The sequence below is a fragment of the Mustela putorius genome, unplaced genomic scaffold (genome assembly GCF_011764305.1).
Source record: "Mustela putorius furo isolate JIRA1106 unplaced genomic scaffold, ASM1176430v1.1 tig00000460_pilon_pilon_pilon, whole genome shotgun sequence".
Taxonomy (NCBI): Eukaryota; Metazoa; Chordata; class Mammalia; order Carnivora; family Mustelidae; genus Mustela; species Mustela putorius.
In genome coordinates, this window is record NW_025421389.1 from 6,162,417 (window position 1) to 6,175,252 (window position 12,836).

Consider the following 12,836-nt stretch of genomic DNA (forward strand, 5'->3'; position numbering starts at 1 on the left):
CTGATATTCTCGACATAAATCTTCCTACTTAAATGCTTGTAGGTGAATTCTAACAATCCTAGAAATGTATTATAATACAGTCTTACAGGATGGGTTCATTTGTAGTTTGGATGTATGACCCACTCTTCCTTTTCTCAAACAGGATGATCTAGGGAGAAAAGAAAGGCTAACAGTAAGAAAGGGTAAGCCTATTCAGTACAGAATGAGAAAGACACTGAACTGTATTCTGGGGATGAAGGCAGATCTCAACATTCATGAAACATAAAAGCAGGGGTAGGGGTGACTCACCTCATTGTCTTCTGGATGAAGCCAAACACCGGGAAGGTAAAGTGTTTTCTGAGGTCCAATAATTGAATATCGCCCAAGGTTACGTCCATTGATGAATGCAAATCCAGAATTCCAGGTCTGGAAGGAATGGAGTCTTGAGACATAGGAACAGATTCACACTGGCAATTCTCACCTGAATGTTGAGATCTGCCTTCATCCCCAGAATACAGTTCAGTGTCTTTCTCATTCTGTACTGAATAGGCTTACCCTTTCTTACTGTTAGCCTTTCTTTTCTCCCTAGATCATCCTGTTTGAGAAAAGGAAGAGTGGGAATCAAACCTTTAATGCTAATGCTACTGTTGTTCCTGACCCATGATGTATAATGGTATGGTTTTTTTTGTTTTTTTTTTTTTTTTAAAGGAGTTGTTCTGTTTCCAGAGATAAGTATTAGATAATAAAGATGAATGCTAAAGCTAAGAAGTTATAAAAGTTATACATTTTTTAAAACCTGCTCACAATACCATGATGAGTGATAGGACCAAGATCTCGGCAAAGAAAACTGAGAGATAAGAAGACATTGAGACAGTTTTTCCAATAGCAGCATCTGCTTATTCAGGAAGAGGTGGCTGAGAAGCTTAGCAGAAACTTCTTTAGCCTCACAAGTTTAGGGAACAAAAACTGGATACCAACGAACCTTATTAAATAATTTACACTCTGGGTTGTGATCCTGAGCACCTGCCTAAACCCAAGGAGAAGAGTGAACTAGAAATAGTCTGGCCATTGTATGAAAACCTTGATTCAAATCATTTCTGTCCTCATAATTGTACTAAGGTGATTACTAATGCACTTAATCAACTCTAGAGGTGGACGTAAATTCCTGATAGCATCTTAGGCTTTAAGTTATTTCTAGCAGTTTTCATATGTAATTTCTGGAACTCAAAAATATCAAGCAGATGGGGTTGGAAAAGACAATATAATAAAAAATACTACACGGAACAATAGGCAATAAAAACAGATGCACAGGTGATGCAGATAATGGATTTATAAGTACCAGGCTTTCAAAGAATTATGCTGAGGCACCTGGGTGGCTCAGTGGGTTAAGCTTCTGCCTTTGGCTCAGGTCATGATCTTAGGGTTCTGGGATCGAGCCCCACATCAGGCTCTCTGCTCAGCAGGGAGTCTGCTTCCTCCTCTCTCTCTGCCTACCTGTCTGCCTACTTGTGATCTCTATCTGTCAAATAAATACATAAAATCTTTTTTAAAAAAATAAATAAAGAATTATGCTTATTAAATTAGTTTGCTCATAGAGATGAAAGATAGGGCGCCTGGGTGGCTCAGTGGGTTAAGCCACTGCCTTCGGCTCAGGTCATGATCTCAGAGTCCTGGGATCGAGTCCCGCATCGGGCTCTCTGCTCAGCAGAGAGCCTGCTTCCCTCTCTCTCTCTCTGCCTGCCTCTCCATCTACTTGTGATTTCTCTCTGTCAAATAAATAAATAAAATCTTTAAAAAAAAAAAAGAGATGAAAGATAAAAGCTAGAATTTTGACAGAGAAGTGGAAACTATTTAAAAAAGTCTAAAGTTATAGAATGAAAATTCTAAAATTAAAAAATGTAATAATTAGAAATAAGAATTTAACAGATATTTCGAATAGCAGATTCGATACAGCTAAATAGAGAATATAGCTAAATATAGACTCAGTAAACTGAATAATAGGAAAGAAAGTTTCCAAAATTAAGCTTAGAGGAAAGAAGAGTGAGAAACATACAAGACAGGAAGAGACAAAAGGAGATATAACAAAATGGTTCTAACCTATAAAATTGGAGGCTCTGAAATGCTCCAGGTAAAAACAAAGATTGCTAGACATTAAATAAAACAGTAATATGATATTCATAAGAAAACCATCTAAAATATAAAGGAATTATAAAAATAAAAGAATAACAGAAAATGATAAAATAGATAAACCTTAAGCAAAAGAAGTTACTATAGCTTCATTAATATCAGAAAAAAATTTATAAAGATTTTTTTTATTTGACAGCGAGAAAGGGAACACAAGCAAGGGGAGTAGAAGAAGAAGAAGGCTTCTGCTGAGCAAGGAACCTGATGAAGGGCTCTATCCCAGGACACTGGGATCATGACCTGAGCTGAAGACAGCTGCTTAATGACTGAACCACCCAGGCACCCCTCGTATCAGAAAAATTTGACATTTAGGCAAGAAGCACAACTAGAGATAAAAAGGAACATCTCTCAATAATAAAATTTTTAATCTAAGTGATAATGATACATATAAAAGCTAAAAGTAAAGATTCAGAATATCTAAGCAAAACTGATGAAATAACAGGTGAAATAAAATTCATAACCATAATGGAAAATTTTCAAACAATGTTTCAATAGCTAATAGATAAAGCAAACAAGAATCAATAAAGACATAAAACATTTAAAATAAGGTAATTAACAAAGTTGAACTAAATGATATATATAGAGCATTGATCTAATACATGCAGAATATACCTATTCTTTCAAGTATACACAATAATCTTTATAACTTTGACCCTATATTGGACTAAACAAGTATTGTATTTTAAAATTCTCAGACCACAGTACAGTTAAACAAGAAATTGATAATAAAAAAACTACTATAAAGTATCCAAATATTTGGAAATTAAGAAACATGTACACATCTTTTTAAAAGATTTTATTTATTTATTTGATGAAGAGAGATATCACAAGTAGGCAGAGAGGCAGGCAGAGAAAGAGGGGGAAGCAGGCTCCTTGCCGAGCAGAGAGCCCGAATCAGGGCTTGATCCCAGGACCCTGAGATCTGACCTGAGCCGACGACAGAGCCTTAACCCACTGAGCCACCCAGGTGCCCAAGAAACATGTACACTTCTAAATAACACAGAGGCCAAAGCAAAAATCATGAGGAAAGTTAAAATATATTTGAATTGAGTGGTGATGAAAATAAAACATATAAAAACTTATGGAGTATATATCCAGAATAGGCAATTCCATAGACACAGGGAGAAAATTATTGTTTGTCAGGGGTTAAGGGGAGGGGAAGAAAGTGCTTAATGAGTACAAGCTTTCCTGTTAGAGTTATAAAACTGTTTGGAACTAGATAGAAGAAGAGTTGCATTCATTGTAAATGTACCAAATGACTCTGGATTGTTCACTTTAAAATGATTAATTTTATGTTAATGTAAACTTCACCTCAATAAATGTTTTATGCTTATGGGATACAACTGAATTCATACTTAAATGAAAAATTGCCTAAAAGAATAAAGACTAAAAGTCAGTTATCTAAGCACCCATCTCAAGAAATTATAAAAAGAAAGAAGATAACTCCTAAGATAAAAAGTAGAATGAACAAAACACTTTACACCTTCAGAATGGCTAGTATCAAATAAGTAAATGAATAAATAAGATATAGCAAGTGTTAGCAAGAATGTGGAGAAAATGGAACCCTTATGCCTTGTTGATGGGAACACAAACTGGCATAGCCCTGTGGAAAACAGTATGGAGGTTCCTCAAAAAATTTTAAATAGGATCACCATATGATCCAATAATTCTGTATGGAGTATTTAACTAAAGAAAACAAAAACATTAATTCAAAAAGATATATGTACCTCTATGTTTATTTTGGCATTATTTACATTAGCAAATATGGAAGCAATCCAAGTGTCCATAGAAAGATGAATGGATAAATATGTGTGTGTGTGTGTGTGTGTGTGTGTGTGTAGACAATAGAATATTACTCAGCCACAAATAAAAAGAACAAAATCTTGCCATTTGCAACAATATGGATGGACCTGGAGGGTATAATGCTATGTGAAATAAGTCAGACAGAGAAAGACAAATACCATATGATTTCACTCATACATAGAATTTAAGAAACAAATGAAAAAAGAGACAAGTGAATAAACAGACTCTTACATACAGAGAACAAACCAGTGATTGCCAGAGGGGAGATGGGTGGAGGAATGGATGAAATAGATAAAGGAGATTATGAGTAGTCTTATCTTGATCAGCACCAAGAAATGAATACAATTGCTGAATCACTATATTGTACACCAGAAACTAATGTAACACTGGATATTAATTACACTTGAATTAAAAACTTTAAAATGCAAAATAACAGAACTAGGTGATAAGGGAAATAATTGGTATTTGAAAGTTGTGGGGCATCTGGGTGGCTCATTCAGTTAGCATCTGCCTTTGGTTCAGGTCATGATCTCGGGGTCCTGGGTTTGAGCCCTGTGTCGGGCTCCCAGATCAGTAGAGTCTGCTTCTTTTTCTCCTCTGCCCCTCCACCCCACTCATGCTTTATCTCTCTCTCAAATAAATAAATAAAATCTTTTTTTAAAAAGTCGAACAATTAAAATAATACATATTAGAAACATACTAAAATGTTTAATATATTTTTTATTTTAAAATAATTTCAGATCTATAAAAAATTTGCAAAGATAATGTGGGATTTCACAAAAGAACAAAATAATAATAATAATAATAAAGAAAATGGCAGAAATGAAACAGAAAAGAACTATACAATATGGTAAAAGTCACAGCCAACCATTGATTCTTTGAAAGATTAATAATTTGGTAATATTATGATGAAATTTACCAAGACAAAAAGAGACATTACTACAGATGGTCGAGATATTAAAAATGAACAATTTAAACATAATACATTGAAAATTCAGAGGAAATGGAAAAATTCCCAGAAAAATAAAATTTATGAAAACTCACTTTTAAAGAAGCAAAATATGACTAGTACTTCAATCTTGACGGAATTTAATCCACGCTTACAAACTTCCCCACAAAGAAAATGTTGGCCCTAATTGGTTCCACTAGTAAAATCTACCAAACATGTAAGAAGTAATACCAGGCTTACAGAGACTCTACTTCCCAAATCATTTATGGGGGTCTTAAAACTTGGTACCAAGACATGACAAAGATGTCTCAATAGCAAACATTAACACAAAAGAAGTCTTAATATTTATAATAGCCAAACACTGGAAATAATACAAATGTCTATCAACAGTAGGATGGTTAAATAAAGTATGGTATTTTATGAAATGGAACCCCATACAATACTGAAAATGAATAAATCACCACAACATCACTTAATGCTGAATTTTAGCAAAAAACCAGGCACACAAATAAAGAAGGCATGCTATGCAATTCAATTTACACAAAGTACAAGGGAAAGCACTGAATTGGAGTGTTAGAAATCAAGATAATGGTTCACCTTTTTTTAATCTGGTTTTTTTTTTTTAAGATTTTATTTACTTATTTGACAGAGAGATCACAAGTAGGCAGAGAGGCAGGCAGAGAGAGAGCCGGGGAAACAGGCTCCCCACAGAGCAGAGAGCCTGATGTGGGACTCAATCCCAGGAACCTGGGATCATGACCTAAGCTGAAGGCAGAGGCTTTAACCCACTGAGCCACCCAGGTGACCCTAGTATGTTTTTTTTTAAAGATTTTATTTATTTATTTGACAGAGAAAGACAGTGAGAAAGGAAACACAAGCAGGGGTGGGGAGGCTGGAGAGGGAGAAATAGGGGGCAGCTGGACAGGGAGAAGTAAACTCCCCTCCAAGCAGGAAGCCCAACACAGGGCTCAATCCCAGGACACTAGGATCATGATCTGAGATGAAGGCAGCCGCTTAACAACTGAGACACCCAAACACCCCTAGATAATGGTTCACTTTAAGGGACAAGGAGAGATAGTGATTGGGAAGGGTGCTGACAATATTTTACTTTTTTATCTCAAAAGAAGTACATGGTGTTCACTTTGTGATAATTTATTGAACTGTGCATTTATTATGTGCATTTATACATAAAAAGCTATAGGAGGTATAGTATTTTTAAAAAGCAAGTTGCAGAATATAACTTAGGGAGTGAACCCATTAATGTAAAAAGTAATTGTGTATATGTCTAGGCAAAGTTATATATGAAATCCTACAAACTTTTAGCCTAACCACAAACTGTCAGCCTAACCCCTGAATTCAGGAAATTTCTAGTAGAAGCTTCTGCCTGTCAATGTTATCTTTTAGGAACTAATTCCTAGAGGCTTCTGCTGAGCTGTCAATTTCACCTTTTAGAAAGAAACTAACAAACTTCTAGAATAGAAAAAGAAACATTTGAGGGCCACACCTGTGCAGATGAACCAGAAAGTGCCAGAAGTGACCTCAGCCTCATGGTATTAAAATCCCCTTCTGAATATTCATCCCAAGCCCTAATAAGAGTCTGCTTTCCCATCTTCAGGGAGACAGGACATTGGAAATTATTCCCCACAATCTCCTTATTTGCATAAATAAATGACTTGTAATACAACTCCATTTGATGTAGTCTGTCTATAACTCACTGAGGAGCAGCCCACTTTGGTCCAGTGACACAGGTAGTGTTTAGTTCTGAAAAGTAGAAAGTAATTGGAATGGAAGGTGGGTTGAAAGGAGAAATTCCATCCTTTGCTCTCTCCATCTTATTATTTCAGGTTTTCTGTTGTGTTTTGATTTATTATTTTTTAAATAATGATAATCAGGAAGTTTGAGAAATGTTGGAAGTCTTGTTAGAAGTGAAGAACAGAAAAACAAGGAAAACGGGGAGGCATTTTGCTTAAAGAAGCAAAATCTGACTAGTACTTCAATCTTGACGGAATTTAATCCACGCTTACAAACTTCCCCACAAAGAAAATGTTGGCCCTAATTGGTTCCACTAGTAAAATCTACCAAACATGTAAGAAGTAATACCAGGAACACTACAGCTTTGTTTTAAAACTCTTTTGACAAGAAGAGGTGGTTGGGACACCAGAACAGATGAGGGCAGCTCACCTACCAGTAGACTCAGCAAGGTGTCCTTGGGTGAAGAGTCAACCTTCAAGGTACCAAGGTAGAAGGCAGGGCCCAAATAGTTCCTTGGGACAGGCCTCCAGGTGGCAGAGCGGAGTCTGGAGGAAGAGCAGAGCCTTGAAGAAAAGACCTTCCGCACTCTAGTGCAAACACTGACCCTAGATTTCCCCACCCAGGGACGAGGAGATGTATTAGACTAGAAGCATTAAAATCAAGAGTTGGGAGACTTGTTCTAGGGTTCTAGTCCTGACCCTAAAGCACTCTATAATCCTGGGTAAATCAGTTGTCTGGATTTTAGCTCTTCATCTGCAAAGAGTTTGACATCTATAAGCCCCTTGATCCCTCCAAAGGTTTAGGCATAAGGAAGAACATACCTTTCAAAGAAGCTCATTGTCATTTCCAGAGAATAGATAGCAAAACCATTCAGGGGGAATTTATCAATGGTAACTGATTCAGTTAGTCCTGCAGGTGAGAGTAAGAAAAAATATAGGGATTGGACATTCTCCAGTGTCTGGGATAAAGAAATTCAGACTGTATATGCCTATGACAAAGAATCAGCCAGGAGGGCAAAGACTTGTCTAACCTGCTATTACCAAAAGTTTCCTGTTACATGGTTCCATATTACAAAGAAAGTTTCCCACTGGCAGACTGGGTCCGGGCTCTATAATAGGCCAGGGCCCTATCCAACCATTCTGCTTTTCCACCCAGGAGAACTGGAGAAGGCAGGACAATGGAGAGGGAGCCTTTGGTCCAGGGACCTAGTCATCCCACTGATCAAGGGACTCATTTTCTCCTCCCAACAGCAACATCGTCCCAATCTGAGAATCCAAGTAACTACAAAGAGAGATTACAGCCTGTTTCCCACCTTTCCGCTGATCTTGAATTTTCCACGAAAAATTGACTCGTCCTCGATTTTCTACCAGGATCCTTAGAAGTTGACATTCCTAAAAAGAAAAAGAAAAAATAAGAAGGAAGTTGGCATTCCTGCTTGGGATAGACCATTTTACAGAGACTACATGTCCTCGCAGAGTTTTTACTCTCCAACGCATTCTTTTCTGAGTCCCAAATAGAAAGATAAGCAAATGGGAGAAAAGGGGTCTCCAGAGCACAGCAGTCCTTCTCTCTCATGAGGACCCTTTGTGTTCCTATTCCAAACCCAATCTCCCCTTTCATCTGCTGATCTGTCTTAAGAAAGGCAGAGCGGCTCAGCTGTGTGCTTTTGATCAGAGACCCAACCAGCAGCTAATGACTGACTCAGGGCCTAACAGGGAAGTTCCATTTAAGCCCTTGCATGTATGTTACAACACTGATACACCTGGACCTGGGAGATGCAGTTATGCTTATAGCCCTAAGCACTTGTTAATAGAACCCTAAGTGAGAAGCAATACCAAAGAGCAGTGGCAGAGAAAGGCGGTATTCTATCTCAGGACCAGGCTATGCTTGCTATGTTGTGTAGGGCAACACCAAGACTCTTGAATCACATACCCTGATTTTAGGAATAATCAACGTCTTAATATGATCATCCAGAAGTCCTATACTTATCTCATTCAAAAACACCTGCAAAAGAAAAGCCAGCATCAGACTTACTGGCCCACCTGAAGAAAGAAGAGAGGCTCTGGTTTAGGAAGCAGGTCATTTTGATGGAAAAGACTAGCCTTGGTGATCACAGATGGCTAGAAGCTGAACAGGAGGACTTCACAGGCTTAAGTTGTGACAAAGCCAAAAACAAATCTCTTTGGCTTGACTTTATATTCCCAATGCCTCATGAATAATAGATGCTTGAAAATACCATCTAATAGTAAAGCTGACCAGTGACTACCCACCCCAATAACAGAGTCCGGTTCTGCTTACCTCCATTTACAGTCTGTTGATACCTACCTGTGCTGTATCATGAACATTAGCATGGAGAGAACCTCCAGAGCAAATAGAAGTTTCATAAAGCACGAATCCATAGGACTGGCCATTCCCACTGTTTATAGGGAGGTTCTCCATGTTGACTGTTGTATGAGATATAACTGGCTAAGAGAGAGACATAGCAGAAACAGGGGCCAGGGTGATGAGAAGTTGGGATCCTTCTTCCTTAGGCCCTTGTCATTTTTTGTTGTACATCCTAATGGTCCCCAACAGTTCTTTGGGTAAGAAATATTAAACCCATGCTATTTGATGATTTTCATCATCTCCACTGACCAGGAAACTCAGGGGATAGTAGGAGCATCATAGAGGGAACAATTGCTGTAATCATGAGAATTAATGAAGTGAATAAACTGTCTAACATAACTGAAGTTGAATAAGAATTATGCACTAAAGCAAACATTTAGTTAGCATCTACATTATGTGCCAATAAGATCTAAAACAGTGATAGCAGAAGTGAAACTAATATGAATTCAAGAGTTAATATTTTTCAAGCAATTTTCACCTTTTCTTCAAAATAAGACAGGTAGTCTAATTTTAAAGGGAGAGAATGGACACATAAAAGTTCAGTGATTTGGCCTACTGGATGGTGAAGAAGAGTTAGAAACTCAGTTTTACGGCTTCCTGGCTCTCAGTGTTTCCTATATGGATCATGCAGTCCCACCTAAGAATATCTGGCAGATGGTTCCTCTGAGCTGGGAAACAGGATCCTCTAATATCCTGCTTTCCCCTGCCCCCCCACTCATTCTTCAAGTTCAAACCCCTTTACAGTCTACCCAGAGAAAAATTTTGTGGTTCTTACCCCATAGTTCTAAGTTTGGACAAAATCTAAAAGATTTATTTTCACCCTTCCCATAAAAAGTCCTTGAAAGAATCTCTACTCTGTGGTCTAAAGCTCTCTCCCACAGGTCCCCAGTAGCCAACCCCCCATTCCACGGCCAGGTAGTACTCACCTCATGTAAGTACTGTAGAACATCCCACAGTGGCAAGTAAAGGGATGGTTTCACAGAAGGATACTCAGCCTTGGGGGTGAGCTTGGGCAAAGGTGGCAGAGGCATTGCTGAAATGAAAATAAGCCATGGGGCAAGAAGGGCCTGAAATAACTACTGCGTTCTCCAATTTCCCCATCCCTACCCATGAACTCTCATATCCCAGGGCCAACAGGAGAAATGGGTCCTATCCTAGTATATGTGTATACTTCTCCAAGAGTGATGAGAAACTGGAAATAACTAAATTGGAACGAGTTTTATGTGCATGATAACTGATAGCTATAGACCTCTATAAGGTAATGTTGGTCATAGGGACTGAGGGCTCTCAGGGAGCAAGAAATCTACCTTGCACCTTCTGGCAATGCCAGTGCTCACTTTCTAGGACATAGCAGATTATTAACTGTATTTATTTTTGCTATCGTATGTAAGGGTACCATGCCATCATACCAAGAGATCTACAAATAGTAAATTATTTAATCTTCACAGTCATTATAGGAGATGGATATCACTTTTTCATATTTTAGTGAGGAAACAGGCATCAGGGTCTTGAAACACTCATGAAGAGCCCCTCATCTTTTAAGTGTGAAAATCAAGATTTGAACTTAAGGTTGCCCTTGCCCTTAAGGCTCCAAACTTTTGCCCATGGGGGGAACTTTCCCTTCCCTCACCCTTCCACTTCATGAGGAAAGCCATCCCTCAAATTAAAAGTGACTGCTGAGTACCTAAGACAGAGCTAAGGAGTCCTTGAAGCTTGAAATATTTTTCTGTGTAATCTCCGGCCTCTGTCAGGACAGCATCATAGTCTGCAAGACACCAGAGTCACTGGCCAGGCAATCTTACACAACAGACCCTCTTTCAGCACTGCTGGCATGAGATGGGCCAGGGCTACCAGAGGGAGAGAGAAGATACATCTTCCCCATGGCCCAGACCAGTCTATCCCAGGCTGGGATGTGTGTGTGTGTACAGGGGCAAGGGTGTGTTATGTCACTCTGGGAATACTCCCCACAACCCTTCCTGGGGATCTGAGACTGCAAAGACATTGGACTCATCCTTCTGTTTTCTAATGGATACCCTCTTCTTCCCTCAATCTGGATTGCCCAGGTGTGTCTGTCAGTACCAGCAATCACCATTTGTATTCTGTGTGTCTTAGAAGGTTCAAGTCAAGGGATGATATATATGATGAGTGAAGCAGGGCTCTAGGTCTGAGGTACCCCATCTACTGCAATGACAACCTGCAGGGGGCATTATGAACATCACAGAAGAAAGGAAAATAAACAGGAATATCCTGAATGCTCAACATAGATTATAAGTCAAGAATTCAATGATGCTCAGAAGATGCTTTTGGAACCTTCTCTGTAAAACTCCAGTACCACTTGTGCTGGGAGGTGACCATACCAGCAGGCACTTGCCATAGCTAGTGACAACAGCTTTGTGTATCCCAACATATGTGGCTCCATTCATGAAACCAAAGTTGGTTCCACCATGGAACATATATACATTGAAGGAGATCTCAGATGTGATAAATTTGGACACAGTTTCCTTAACATCTGTAGAGGAGGAAAACAAGAACACAGGGAAAATTAAAAATTAAGACAGAAGTCTTTGGTGAAACTTATTCTCAACCCCACCCCAGAATCAACTTAGTTGTTTTGTGTTTCAATCTCCACTAAGATTCTAAGGAGAAAATAGGTGGAACTGGCCAAAACTATTCCAGGAAACCAAGTCTTATCAATACCAAGAGCCTTTTCAAAAATTGTTTTCCTCAGAGTATAGACATAATTTAACTCAATCTTATATCTATTAAATAATAGCCAAAAAACTTAATGTCACTTAAATATCTAATGTTCATTAAATTTTCTGAAATTATACAAATAAGTAGTATAATCTCATTACTCCCTTCTAGAGTAATATAAAACCACTGCAGTAGTCCACAAGTAGCTGTTCCCAATCTTTAGCCACAGAAACTCTTATTTTTTTCATCATGACTTTAAGAGATATGATCAACCTTCCACTGACCATCATAGGGAATTGGTTAAAAGTTAGTCAGATATGGGATTCAATTCTGGCTGTGCTCTTTACTACTTGTATTAACTTGGACAACTTATATTTCTCTCAGAGCCTCTGTTTATTTATCTGTTAAATGAAAGTTCTAATTTCTACTGTCTCATACTACTGATGAAAGAATCAGGTAAGAAACACACCATAGTGCCAGACATGAAAGCAATCAGAACACTTGTTTGTTGGGGTGGGTTTTCTTTTGTTTCAGGCCAAGCAGGCTTTCCTCAGTTACCTGGCATTTTTCATTGGTTTACGTTACTTCTGATATAAATGAGCTTATTTTCATAACATCGACAGCAAAGTATCTTTAGCAGCAAAATATTTTTTCTAAGTCAACATCAGCCAGGCACTGGTCCGAGTTGTTTACTGCACTTAACCCCCACAACAACCCTATGAGGTAGGGTACATGATAATTCCCATTTTCAGTGAGGACACTGAGGTTTAGCAGACAAGGAAAGCTGCCTTGGATCATGCAGCTAGTCACGCAGACTAGCAGTGCTGAGGCTGAAATCTTGATCTCTTTGGCTGCAGGACCCATGCTTTCAACCATCATTGCATGTTATTTCCTGACAATGACTACCACTTAGTTGACATCAACATAGCAATGGCCTGCGGTTTACCAGAGATTATTAAGACTTTTAGCAAATGCATCCCCTTCTTCAGAGATGTTGCCTTTCCAAGACCCCTTCCATGACAACCTTGCCTTACCTCTGCAGGCTTGTCCCTCTCTTTTCTATCACTACACCTGTTTGCTTCAAAGCTCT

The 12,836-nt window shown here is 38.5% G+C and overlaps 1 protein-coding gene across 1 annotated transcript in view; it reads right to left on the reverse strand.

Annotated features, from left to right (window-relative positions):
- LOC101671969 (beta-galactosidase-1-like protein 3) overlaps positions 1–12,836 on the reverse strand; it is a 46,295-nt gene continuing 33,459 nt past the window's right edge. The window contains exons 11-20 of the mRNA XM_013062132.2: positions 11,424–11,561; positions 10,737–10,817; positions 9,979–10,085; positions 8,993–9,133; positions 8,600–8,671; positions 7,980–8,058; positions 7,489–7,576; positions 7,101–7,212; positions 289–405; positions 1–148 (exon numbers count right to left, since the gene is read on the reverse strand). Coding sequence (XP_012917586.2) covers positions 83–148; positions 289–405; positions 7,101–7,212; positions 7,489–7,576; positions 7,980–8,058; positions 8,600–8,671; positions 8,993–9,133; positions 9,979–10,085; positions 10,737–10,817; positions 11,424–11,561 — 1,001 coding nt within the window. The 3' untranslated portion in view covers positions 1–82. The remainder of the gene's footprint in view (positions 149–288; positions 406–7,100; positions 7,213–7,488; positions 7,577–7,979; positions 8,059–8,599; positions 8,672–8,992; positions 9,134–9,978; positions 10,086–10,736; positions 10,818–11,423; positions 11,562–12,836) is intronic.